At 40.2% G+C, this 10,878-nt stretch overlaps 3 protein-coding genes across 3 annotated transcripts; all 3 read right to left on the reverse strand.

Annotated features, from left to right (window-relative positions):
- Positions 1-77: 77 nt before the first annotated feature.
- LOC122402042 (15-hydroxyprostaglandin dehydrogenase [NAD(+)]-like) lies at positions 78-2,183 on the reverse strand. Its single transcript, XM_043404555.1, has 7 exons — positions 2,122-2,183; positions 1,869-1,967; positions 1,660-1,786; positions 1,399-1,505; positions 980-1,153; positions 738-886; positions 78-661 (listed from the first exon to the last, which is right to left on the reverse strand). The coding sequence occupies exons 2-7, from the start codon at positions 1,962-1,964 to the stop codon at positions 526-528; spliced, it is 789 nt and encodes a 262-aa protein (XP_043260490.1). The 5' UTR covers positions 1,965-1,967; positions 2,122-2,183; the 3' UTR covers positions 78-525.
- A 444-nt stretch (positions 2,184-2,627) lies between these two features.
- On the reverse strand, positions 2,628-7,719 carry LOC122401996 (15-hydroxyprostaglandin dehydrogenase [NAD(+)]-like). Its single transcript, XM_043404485.1, has 9 exons — positions 7,416-7,719; positions 7,147-7,314; positions 6,713-6,839; positions 6,212-6,318; positions 5,948-6,121; positions 5,680-5,795; positions 5,428-5,569; positions 2,851-2,999; positions 2,628-2,769 (listed from the first exon to the last, which is right to left on the reverse strand). Exons 2-9 carry the CDS (start codon positions 7,237-7,239, stop codon positions 2,640-2,642), a joined length of 1,038 nt encoding a protein of 345 aa, XP_043260420.1. The 5' UTR covers positions 7,240-7,314; positions 7,416-7,719; the 3' UTR covers positions 2,628-2,639.
- An 847-nt stretch (positions 7,720-8,566) lies between these two features.
- LOC122402034 (15-hydroxyprostaglandin dehydrogenase [NAD(+)]-like) lies at positions 8,567-10,696 on the reverse strand. Its single transcript, XM_043404545.1, has 7 exons — positions 10,610-10,696; positions 10,357-10,455; positions 10,149-10,275; positions 9,888-9,994; positions 9,469-9,642; positions 9,227-9,375; positions 8,567-9,150 (listed from the first exon to the last, which is right to left on the reverse strand). Exons 2-7 carry the CDS (start codon positions 10,450-10,452, stop codon positions 9,015-9,017), a joined length of 789 nt encoding a protein of 262 aa, XP_043260480.1. The 5' UTR covers positions 10,453-10,455; positions 10,610-10,696; the 3' UTR covers positions 8,567-9,014.
- Between the last annotated feature and the right edge of the window lie 182 nt (positions 10,697-10,878).

A 10,878-nucleotide genomic window follows, 5' to 3' on the forward strand; every position in this document is an offset into this window, starting at 1 on the left:
AAAATTATAAATCCGATGGAATATATCGAGACTTATTTTCTATTACAGTAGGAATTAAAATGAATCGAGAGACGGTGTTGTAGACAGTAAATTTAATTTCTATTGCAATATATTTACTACGAAAACAGTTCAGTCGTTTCATACTCTCTTTCGACTTCCTTACAAAACAGAGAACGAACTCCACGCAATGGCGATATTTAAAAATCATTTCATCAGAGATATTATTCGTTAAATAACATTCTGAGCTTCCAAACGGACATTCAATTTATAATAAAAATTGGTTCGTAAGTACGGATCGTTACAATTACAATTTCGTTCGTCTCTTTGTTCCACAAACATTTTCTAAACTTTGATCGAAATGAGACAGTGGACAAATGTAAAAGTTGCAAAATTAAGTGAAGAAAGTTTCGATGCGAGTCCAAATTAAAAGTTACTCTCTAAAATTTCCATAGTTTTTTACAAGAACAATTTTGCTCATTCGATCGTTTTGCGTATATTTTTGCAGATGCGTTGGAGAATTCGTCTTCATAGCTTGAGATTCACTTTTTTGAAAGGCGGGAACTCGACGGCGTATGGTTGTTCTCCAGCCTCGCTGACCCAAACAGCCCCGTTTCCTCCTTTCTGGATCAGACCCACCATGGCGGTTCCCACGTTTTCGACCCTGGACGGATAAAAAGTAAGGAAACAGTGCACGATCCATCGTCAAGTTACTAAAATTCTATTTCAGACAAACTCACGTCTGCGATGGCAGGTTCTTCATGGTCGTTCGAAGCTCCTCTAGGTCGATAAAGTCGGGAGTCGCTGCCTCCATTTCGTCGAACAGTGATGTTGTTGTGACTCCGGGACACATGACGAGAACTTGGACTCCAGTCTTCTCATAGCTTGACTGGAATGATAATTACAAACACGAGGATTAGTGAAAAATTACATTCGACACTGTTCAAACTTTCAATCGTATATAATTGTTTTGTAAATTCACCTGCAAACCGCGACTGTACGCGAGCACATCGTGTTTGCTGGAGCAATACGCTGGAAACACTGGGTAGATCTTGAGACTCACAATGGACGCGATATTAACCAAGATACCTCCCTTGCGGCCCTTGTGTTTGCCCATGGCGTCCATAGCGAGCAAAGAACCGTGGATCACGCCACCCTGAAATTTTAATTATCGCATGTTACGCGACTGAAGCAATAACTAGTAACCAGCAAAAAAAAGAACACGTTTCCAAGCGAATGTTATTATTAAATTACTGCAGAACGTTATAGTATTTCAGAGTTAGTCAACTAGAAAAATCATCCACTTCGTTTCTTAATTATGAATCGTTTCTAATCAGTCTGGATATTGTAATTTTAAAAGATTCGAGCTTATTCAAATGTATTTGATTGCATTGTACTTACAACATTCAGACGGATCATCTGTTCCCATTTTTTCTCGTTGAGCATACCAGCATTGTTGATGACAATGTCCACGCCATTGAGAGCGCTTACAGCTTTCTTGAAGGTGTCTGGGAAAAGAAAGCGATAAAATGAAATTCGTTTCTCAACACTTTCCTAGACTCTGAATATAATAAGAACACTAAAAACAAGTGGGAATCGTTCACGTTTGATATTAGATTTTAACTAAATAGTAGATCTCGTTTGTTCGAACAGTTTATAAACCTTCGAATTGTTGGGTGTTGGTGACGTCGCAAGGGTGGAACGTAGCTTTGCCTTTTCCAAATTGCTTTTCCAAATTGGCTGCCGACGCGGCGCCGGGCGAGGTGCTCAAATCCAAAATGGCGACAGTCTAAAAACCATAATAGTATTTCAGCGACACTTTCGAAATTTATAAACGAAAAATTCATCCGGCGTTAATAAAAAAAATTCACTTTCGCTCCATTTTCCAGCATTCGTTGCGCGTACGTGTATCCAAGTCCACTGGCAGCACCCGTGATCAAAACGTTCTTGTTCTTAATGTTGTCCATGGTCTGCGAATAAACTCGTAATATATTTTAACTTTAAAATTCTTAAAACTCAGTCGAAGTCTTCGAAATTTTTAGATTCTTGATCGATTTAAAGGAAAGAAGAATGTTCGATGTCGATACGCGAAACTGAAAGAAATTAGCGTTCGTTTCGACTCACCGAGCTGGTAGTAGCCGTTTCGTTACCAAACGAAGAATGGAAAGCTTGCAGCGGCTAGCCAAATTAAATAGAAAACACGAGTGTTGCTTGTTGATATGTTGCTGTTTATCGTACGCGACTGCGTTAAAACGCCCCCCTTTCTTTTTTCGTGATAATAACAAAAATAGTATATCTCGATAAGACAAGTTACACAACGAAACATTAAAACACACAAAATATTTATCGTTTAATTTATTTATTCGCGTCTCGTTATCGTGAATATTTTGAGTTACGCGTTTCGTACAAGATTGTTCAAATATTGATTAAGACGGTACTTAGAATTCGTTGTTAATCCGTTAGTATCATCAACAGCTGGAAATTTTATCACGTATATTACGAGGACAGGTATCTCAAATTCGATGGTAAACTTTCGGTGTTTGTAATTTATTTAAATGGAACAATATTCTAATATAAATTAATGTAAAAATACAAATGGTTCTCCATCGATTAACGTGCATAATTTTGTTCGTTTAACGTCCTCAGTGATTCACCTTCTTGACTGGCGGGAATTCGACATCGTACGGCGGTTCTCCGCCTTCACTGACCCAGACAGCTCCGTTCTGACCATTCTGGACGAGACTGACCAAAGCATTCGCCACGTTTTCGGCCCTGACGAAACAAGAATAGGAATATAAATTTCGAAGAAAAAGAATCGTTCGTTATCGATGCAAGAAATTAATTTTTACTCACGACTGCAACGGATGGTCGCTGACCAATTTCTGAACGTCCGTGTTACTGACGAAATCGAGCATCTTCGTCTGGTAGGTAGCCAGCAACGTAGTATTCGTGAAGCCAGGGCACAACACCAAAACTCGAACGCCAGTCTTATGGTGGTGCTCCTGAAAGAACGAATTACGAAAAATTTATATCGAGAGTGCATATGTTATTAAGAATTTAATAATCAGTCTTTATCGAGTTGCCCTGTTTAATATTTTCTCACCATTCGATAAAAAATTGTCAAAATTGATCGTAGCTCTTAGAGACAGGCGACACCCATTTCGAAAAATACAGTTGTAAAAGATATCCTATTTTTTAGAAAAGTTATCTCTACGGTTTTAGTATCGATATAAAAATGTGGAGTCTGGAAATTTACAGTAATATACTTGCCAAGATATCTTGGTGAAAAATTTCAAAGTAAAGATACAAGAGGACGTATGTACTTTAAGTTAGACGAGAAAGCAACCTGAAACGACAGAATTCGCGCATTTCATAGATAATGTTTTTTTCCCCCAGAGTGGCATTCTTAATTCTCGTCGACGTTTCCATAGAATGCTGAATAGCGTGCTTGACGGGTTATCGCTTATTCGACCCGGTTGTACAGTTTTGTGCACATAGCAAAACGATTCGCCAACAATGCGATTCTTTACTGTCGCGTGCAACTATGTAAACGCGTTGCAGTGAAAATCTACGGATTACCATTATTAGTGGAGCCATTTTTGATAAAATGGAACTCAGGGAACAGGTTCTACCATCTTGACGCTGCTGTTAAAAAGTATATGGAAAAGGAATTGCAACTTTTTTATTCTGTTATTATAATACAGATTGGAATTATAATTGGCTTTAATCATTTAATAGCCTCGATAACTACAGATTACTTAATGAATCGTACACTATTTCTTCTCAGCTGTACAATATGAAATCTCCAATTAAAAAGTTAGCAACTTCTTACTCTCTTACAAAGATTAATCTTTTCTCCCTACGATGCTGTTATAGACTCTATAAAGAAGCTTCACAGATGTTCGTTATTGATAATTTTAGCTTAGACTCTGTTAAATAGTCGTCGAGATACGTAAGAAATTAAACAAATCTCGCGTCTTTTCACCATCGCATTTTTACTCATTAAAATGCCCGATAAAAGATAGGAACCAAAGTTCAAGCGGTCCAAGTTTTTTCGTTTAATCGAATCTCTAGTTGTTCGGTAAACGAAAGCTCGCTCATTCCGCTGGCCAACTCGAGTTGTTTCCGGTCCTTTATGTTGCCAGATGCGGGATCGGTACTACGTTGCAAACGTCTTCGAGTCTCTCGCATCTGGCAAATGTCAATGTAAAAGAATAGCATTTTTGGAAAACGAAAGAAACGCGACACTCGAGTTGACCAGCGAAGGGCTATATTGTTCCGCGGGTGGTACGGTCGTCGAGGCCAAATGTAGGCACCGACGACAACGGCCATCGCCGACACGCGGAACAATATAGCCATAAAAACAGACGTAGACCAGACGCAACCCCTTGTTGCGTGGATAATCCGGAGTTCCGTTTCTTCCTCGATAAATTAACGCGGCCGTCGACTTGGGGAGGAAACCTCGGCCACCCTCGCCAGCGTGGCCTGGGACTTTCCTCCACCACCGAGGTGAAGGAGGAGCTTGCTGCCAAACTGGGGCAGGAAAATGGGTCCTCCTCTCCCAAGTCGATGGCCAATCAATCGACTCACGATTCCACAGAGGAATTTGCAAAACACCCCCAAGTTTACCTCTTGGAGGGGATCTAAGCTGAGGAGGAAACGGACTCCGGACACATTTGGCAATTCTAGTTTCAGTCGTCAACCGACAAACCAGTTTCGATTCTAGTTTCAGTCGTCAACCGACAAACCAGTTTCGATTCTAGTTTCAGTCGTCAACCGACAAACCAGTTTCAATTCTCGGTTCAGTCGTTAACCGACTAAGTCTAACAAGTCTAACTAACAAGTCTGTAACAGTACAGCAGTTTTACTTGAGTTGAACGCATTTTGATAAAGTAAGCGCGGGGGAAACAGTTCCTCCCACAGTTCAACGCGCTTGAAAACATTCATACAGTCCACTTTGTTATTATTAAAAATAAACCATTTGAAAACTCTCCAACACGACGACATCGCATCACTCCAATCCGACCTACAACATTTCGGGCGCGAACACTAGTGGTCTCTGATATCGCGCCGTTATGGATGTGGGGTCCAATGAGAATTTCGTAGCTTCGTGAGGACTTTGCTTCGAGGGGTTTCCAAAATCTCCGATGGGGGGCCCGATTATAAAATTTCGACAGTCTGTCGCCGACTTTGAAATCTTTTCGTGGTTCCATGATGTGTTATATTAAATCCGTTCTTTTTCATCCACAGAACGCGTTGTCTCGATAGTAATGTCGTTATCCAATCGATTAACAAATTGTTTATCAACGCAACTTTTATTAGCTCCGTAAGAAATGTATTTCGTATTACAATTCTATTACGAATATCAGAAATTATTATAATAATAATAATACTAAGATTGTATTTACAGAATCCCCTAATTCTATGTTAATTCTCGAGATCGTCGGATTTTTGCGGCAGACTGTCGCACATCTGGATCTCGTAAACGGGCTTCCCGTCCTCGCTGATCCAGACGCTTCCATTTTGCGCGCACCTGATCACGTAAACGAGCCCGTGAGCGATGCTGTCCACCCTGAGAAAACAAAACACCGTAAGAACAATAATATCCAGAGTCCATTACGAGTCACGATACAAAGTAAACAAATTCGTTTCAGCTGGAACTTGAAATCATTCGAGACTCACTTCTGCGGTTGGTATTTATTTATCGGTTCTCTCTCCGGAAGATCGTTCGAAAGTGGCTGGAATTCGGGGCACAGGACTATTATCCTGACGCCTGTCCTCCGATAGTGATAGGGTTGCTGAAATTAACAGACGAAATAGGTATTCCAAGTATAATAGAAAATTTTTAGAAGATTTTTAAGTGCATACTTTATTGGAAAAAGAGAAAAAATATGTGCATTCGTACAGTACTACCCATGTCAGTTGATTTTAAGTTAAAGTTGAAACTTACAGCAAACGAACGGCTGAAGCTAACCACTGCGTGTTTCGTGGCCGAATACACCGGAAGTTGCGATAACGAGCAGAGACCAGCCACAGACGAAACGTTCACGATAACGCCACCCTTGCCTCCGGCGTCCTTTTGCATCTGTTGTATTCCTAGAAGCGTCCCGCGTATCACGGCGGTCTGGGTAAATCAACCTCGATTAACGCATTCTAACGTCGTGTCGCGGCAATTTCGATTTAAACATACTATCTTCGTAACATTGTTGCTTACCACGTTCACGTCGATGGCTTTTGCGAAGTCGCTTTCATTAATCACGCCGGCATTGTTTACCAGAATTTGCAGACCGCCCAGCGTGCTCACAGCTTTCTTGAAGGTCTCTGTCACAGTAACAGATAAACGAATTCAATCGCAATTGTTCTTCTCAGAAATTACATAAACGTTCGCGAGATAAATATTTATAGTTCTCCAAATGCTTCCGTGGAACATGGTTTCGAAATATTCTCCGTTCTTTTAATTTAACGCAATGATACTTGGTCTCTCGACCAAAGCAAAAATCTGTGAACCGAATATCACTGGCCACGGACGATTCCTTTATTGTTTGACAAACGTCGACCTTTGTTTCATCTTAATTAACGACGCTTGTTTTGACTAACTATAAAGTTCGATAGCCAGTATCCGCGAAGATATAAAAATCATATTCGGATGATACCGCAGCGTCTGTCGCGGAGGATCGTTCGTTTTGTAATGAAATTTTAGTTTGTTTATAATTACCGTCGAATTCGGAATTGTTGGCGACGTCGCAACGAAAGAACACAGCTCGATTGCGACCGAATTCCGCGTTCAGCGTGTTCATCGCTTGCATCCCATGGGTCTCGCGAATGTCTATCATGGCGACCATCTGAAACCCCATTCTTACGATCGTAAATCGTACAAATAAAATTCCATTCTATATTATCTACTAAAAATTTTGTAAAACGTAGGAAAGTATCGTGACGTATTTGTCCCCGTTATTTTTAATCGTGCCCCTCTCCTCGTTAAATTTTTAGATACGACGTTGATGGCTTCGGTGCATTCATAGTAACGCGATCATGTTTTTCTGACGTCAGTATACGTTCTTAAAAACGTGTCTCCGATGCATTCACATGAATTTTATCTCGTTCAGATAAGTCGCGGATCCCCCCCCCGTGACCATTAACACAACTTACAGCGACGCCATTTCGCAGCAGCTCTCTGCTAATGGTCAGACCCAAGCCACTCGCAGCTCCTGTCACGATCGCTCTTTTATCCTTGATCTGCATGATTTCGATTCGACCGTATCCTTTTCCCCCTCAAAGAACGATTGGACACTCCTCGAGGACTCTCGAAACACTCCTCTGTTCCCAAAAATAGAGAAACGTCGTGGGTACGAACAGAAAGAGACCATTTTGAAAGCTATTGAAATTATTTTAGATTCGTTTTTAAAGATCACACTCACTCGACGCTCTAATACCCTTTTAAGCGGCTCCAAAAAGAATATTGTGACGAAAGATGATTCACGGATGCTTGTTCACCTTTTCAAGGAAGAAGATTATAGTTTCGGAACCGAATTACCCTCGTAACGTTTGTGGAGCAGCTTGGAGGGACATTCACTGCTGGTCGTCGGTTCGACGCGTTCATTTACAAGAAGATGGCCACCTCGAGCGAATTAGGGTGAGAGGTTTAGTCGACGGGAAGCGAGAACCGAACGACAAGACAAGCAACGTCTCGGTTGTCACTGGTGGCCGTTCGTTTCTCGATGCTCTTCTTCGAGTTGATATGGAAGAAACCTCCCGGCTCGCGTATCGCGATCTTCGACCTCCAGCGCCATGACGTTTCGAATTCGCGGACGCTCGAGTCTCTTTCTATCGGCGTTGCAACACAATTCGCCCCTTGATCTCTCGCCGGCTTCCGGAAGCCTCGATATTCCCGCCAAAAAACAAACGCGTCGAACGGTTGATCCGAACGAAAACCGATTTTCTCACTATGGAAATCGATATGATTCTTGAACAGAATTGTGAAAACAATATGGAAACAAAGCCACATTGTATATTGGATTAGAGTTTCGTAGATGTATTTTCATCTTTCATTATCATCGTTTGCTAGTGTGAAAGTTTTTGGAATAGTTTTACAGTTAGCATGAAAATATTTTCATGATGCGTTCATCATAAGGAAATTTACGTCTTAGACAGTGAAAACTTCTTTATAAATAAAATCAATATTTATCGTGTTGCGATAACACCATTTTCCGCAGAAGGAAAGATTAGATTCGGTATAATAGCACTGCGACGCAAATTTACCAAGAACCGATGTGTTTAAGAATAGTTTTGTTTACCTAATACTTATAATCACGGTTATCAGTGCTATGCGATCTAGTACAATAAATAGAGTTTTGAGATGAAGATTGAACTCTCGTATACGCATACAGAGAATATGAAATACCTTATAAATTATCAAATTTTAAATTTGCATTTAAAAAAATTCCATTTAAAGAACCTGAACTTTAGGAGATTGTTCGAGGATGCTGATTAAAAAAATTATAAATCCGGTGGAATATATCGAGACTTATTTTCTATTACAGTAGGAATTAAAATGAATCGAGAGACGTTGTTGTAGACAGTAAATTTAATTTCTATTGCAATATATTTACTACGAAAACAGTTCAGTCGTTTCATACTCTCTTTCGACTTCCTTACAAAACAGAGAACGAACTCCACGCAATGGCGATATTTAAAAATCATTTCATCAGAGATATTATTCGTTAAATAACATTCTGAGCTTCCAAACGGACATTCAATTTTTAATAAAAATTGGTTCGTAAGTACGGATCGTTACAATTACAATTTCGTTCGTCTCTTTGTTCCACAAACATTTTCTAGATTTTAATCGAAATGAGACAGTGGACAAATGTAAAAGTTGCAAAATTAAGTGAAAAAAGTTTCGATGCGAGTCCAAAGTAAAAGTTACTCTCTAAAATTTCCATAGTTTTTTACAAGAACAATTTTGCTCATTCGATCGTTTTGCGTATATTTTTGCAGATGCGTTGGAGAATTCGTCTTCATAGCTTGAGATTCACTTTTTTGAAAGGCGGGAACTCGACGGCGTATGGTTGTTCTCCAGCCTCGCTGACCCAAACAGCCCCGTTTCCTCCTTTCTGGATCAGACCCACCATGGCGGTTCCCACGTTTTCGACCCTGGACGGATAAAAAGTAAGGAAACAGTGCACGATCCATCGTCAAGTTACTAAAATTCTGTTTCAGACAAACTCACGTCTGCGATGGCAGGTTCTTCATGGTCGTTCGAAGCTCCTCTAGGTCGATAAAGTCGGGAGTCGCTGCCTCCATTTCGTCGAACAGTGATGTTGTTGTGACTCCGGGACACATGACGAGAACTTGGACTCCAGTCTTCTCATAGCTTGACTGGAATGATAATTACAAACACGAGGATTAGTGAAAAATTACATTCGACACTGTTCAAACTTTCAATCGTATATAATTGTTTTGTAAATTCACCTGCAAACCGCGACTGTACGCGAGCACATCGTGTTTGCTGGAGCAATACGCTGGAAACACTGGGTAGATCTTGAGACTCACAATGGACGCGATATTAACCAAGATACCTCCCTTGCCGCCCTTGTGTTTGCCCATGGCGTCCATAGCGAGCAAAGAACCGTGGATCACGCCACCCTGAAATTTTAATTTTCGCATGTTACGCGACTGAAGCAATAACTAGTAACCAGCAAAAAAAAGAACACGTTTCCAAGCGAATGTTATTATTAAATTACTGCAGAACGTTATAGTATTTCAGAGTTAGTCAACTAGAAAAATCATCCACTTCGTTTCTTAATTATGAATCGTTTCTAATCAGTCTGGATATTGTAATTTTAAAAGATTCGAGCTTATTCAAATGTATTTGATTGCATTGTACTTACAACATTCAGACGGATCATCTGTTCCCATTTTTTCTCGTTGAGCATACCAGCATTGTTGATGACAATGTCCACGCCATTGAGAGCGCTTACAGCTTTCTTGAAGGTGTCTGGGAAAAGAAAGCGATAAAATGAAATTCGTTTCTCAACACTTTCCTAGACTCTGAATATAATAAGAACACTAAAAACAAGTGGGAATCGTTCACGTTTGATATTAGATTTTAACTAAATAGTAGATCTCGTTTGTTCGAACAGTTTATAAACCTTCGAATTGTTGGGTGTTGGTGACGTCGCAAGGGTGGAACGTAGCTTTGCCTTTTCCAAATTGCTTTTCCAAATTGGCTGCCGACGCGGCGCCGGGCGAGGTGCTCAAATCCAAAATGGCGACAGTCTAAAAACCATAATAGTATTTCAGCGACACTTTCGAAATTTATAAACGAAAAATTCATCCGGCGTTAATAAAAAAATTCACTTTCGCTCCATTTTCCAGCATTCGTTGCGCGTACGTGTATCCAAGTCCACTGGCAGCACCCGTGATCAAAACGTTCTTGTTCTTAATGTTGTCCATGGTCTGCGAATAAACTCGTAATATATTTTAACTTTAAAATTCTTAAAACTCAGTCGAAGTCTTCGAAATTTTTAGATTCTTGATCGATTTAAAGGAAAGAAGAATGTTCGATGTCGATACGCGAAACTGAAAGAAATTAGCGTTCGTTTCGACTCACCGAGCTGGTAGTAGCCGTTTCGTTACCAAACGAAGAATGGAAAGCTTGCAGCGGCTAGCCAAATTAAATAGAAAACACGAGTGTTGCTTGTTGATATGTTGCTGTTTATCGTACGCGACTGCGTTAAAACGCCCCCCCTTTCTTTTTTCGTGATAATAACAAAAATAGTATATCTCGATAAGACAAGTTACACAACGAAACATTAAAACACACAAAATATTTATCGTTTAATTTATTTATTCGCGTCTCGTTATCGTGAATATTTTGAG

The sequence above is a fragment of the Colletes gigas genome, unplaced genomic scaffold (assembly GCF_013123115.1).
Source record: "Colletes gigas isolate AHSC1104 unplaced genomic scaffold, ASM1312311v1 Colletes_gigas_Sc00031, whole genome shotgun sequence".
Taxonomy (NCBI): domain Eukaryota; kingdom Metazoa; phylum Arthropoda; class Insecta; order Hymenoptera; family Colletidae; genus Colletes; species Colletes gigas.

Coding starts and splice junctions, on each gene's coding strand:
- LOC122402042 (XM_043404555.1), bottom strand. CDS start 1,964: ATGGACAACATTAAGAACAAGAACGTTTTGATCACGGGTGCTGCCAGT. Junction 1,506..1,659: donor CAACACCCAACAATTCGAAG/GTTTATAAACTG, acceptor TTCTTTTCCCAG/ACACCTTCAAGAAAGCTGTA. Junction 662..737: donor AAGAACCTGCCATCGCAGAC/GTGAGTTTGTCT, acceptor TTATCCGTCCAG/GGTCGAAAACGTGGGAACCG.
- LOC122401996 (XM_043404485.1), bottom strand. CDS start 7,239: ATGCAGATCAAGGATAAAAGAGCGATCGTGACAGGAGCTGCGAGTGGC. Junction 6,840..7,146: donor TGCTGCGAAATGGCGTCGCT/GTAAGTTGTGTT, acceptor ATGGGGTTTCAG/ATGGTCGCCATGATAGACAT. Junction 2,770..2,850: donor AGCGACCATCCGTTGCAGTC/GTGAGTAAAAAT, acceptor TTGTTTCGTCAG/GGCCGAAAACGTGGCGAATG.
- LOC122402034 (XM_043404545.1), bottom strand. CDS start 10,452: ATGGACAACATTAAGAACAAGAACGTTTTGATCACGGGTGCTGCCAGT. Junction 10,276..10,356: donor TGCTGGAAAATGGAGCGAAA/GTGAATTTTTTT, acceptor TATGGTTTTTAG/ACTGTCGCCATTTTGGATTT. Junction 9,151..9,226: donor AAGAACCTGCCATCGCAGAC/GTGAGTTTGTCT, acceptor TTATCCGTCCAG/GGTCGAAAACGTGGGAACCG.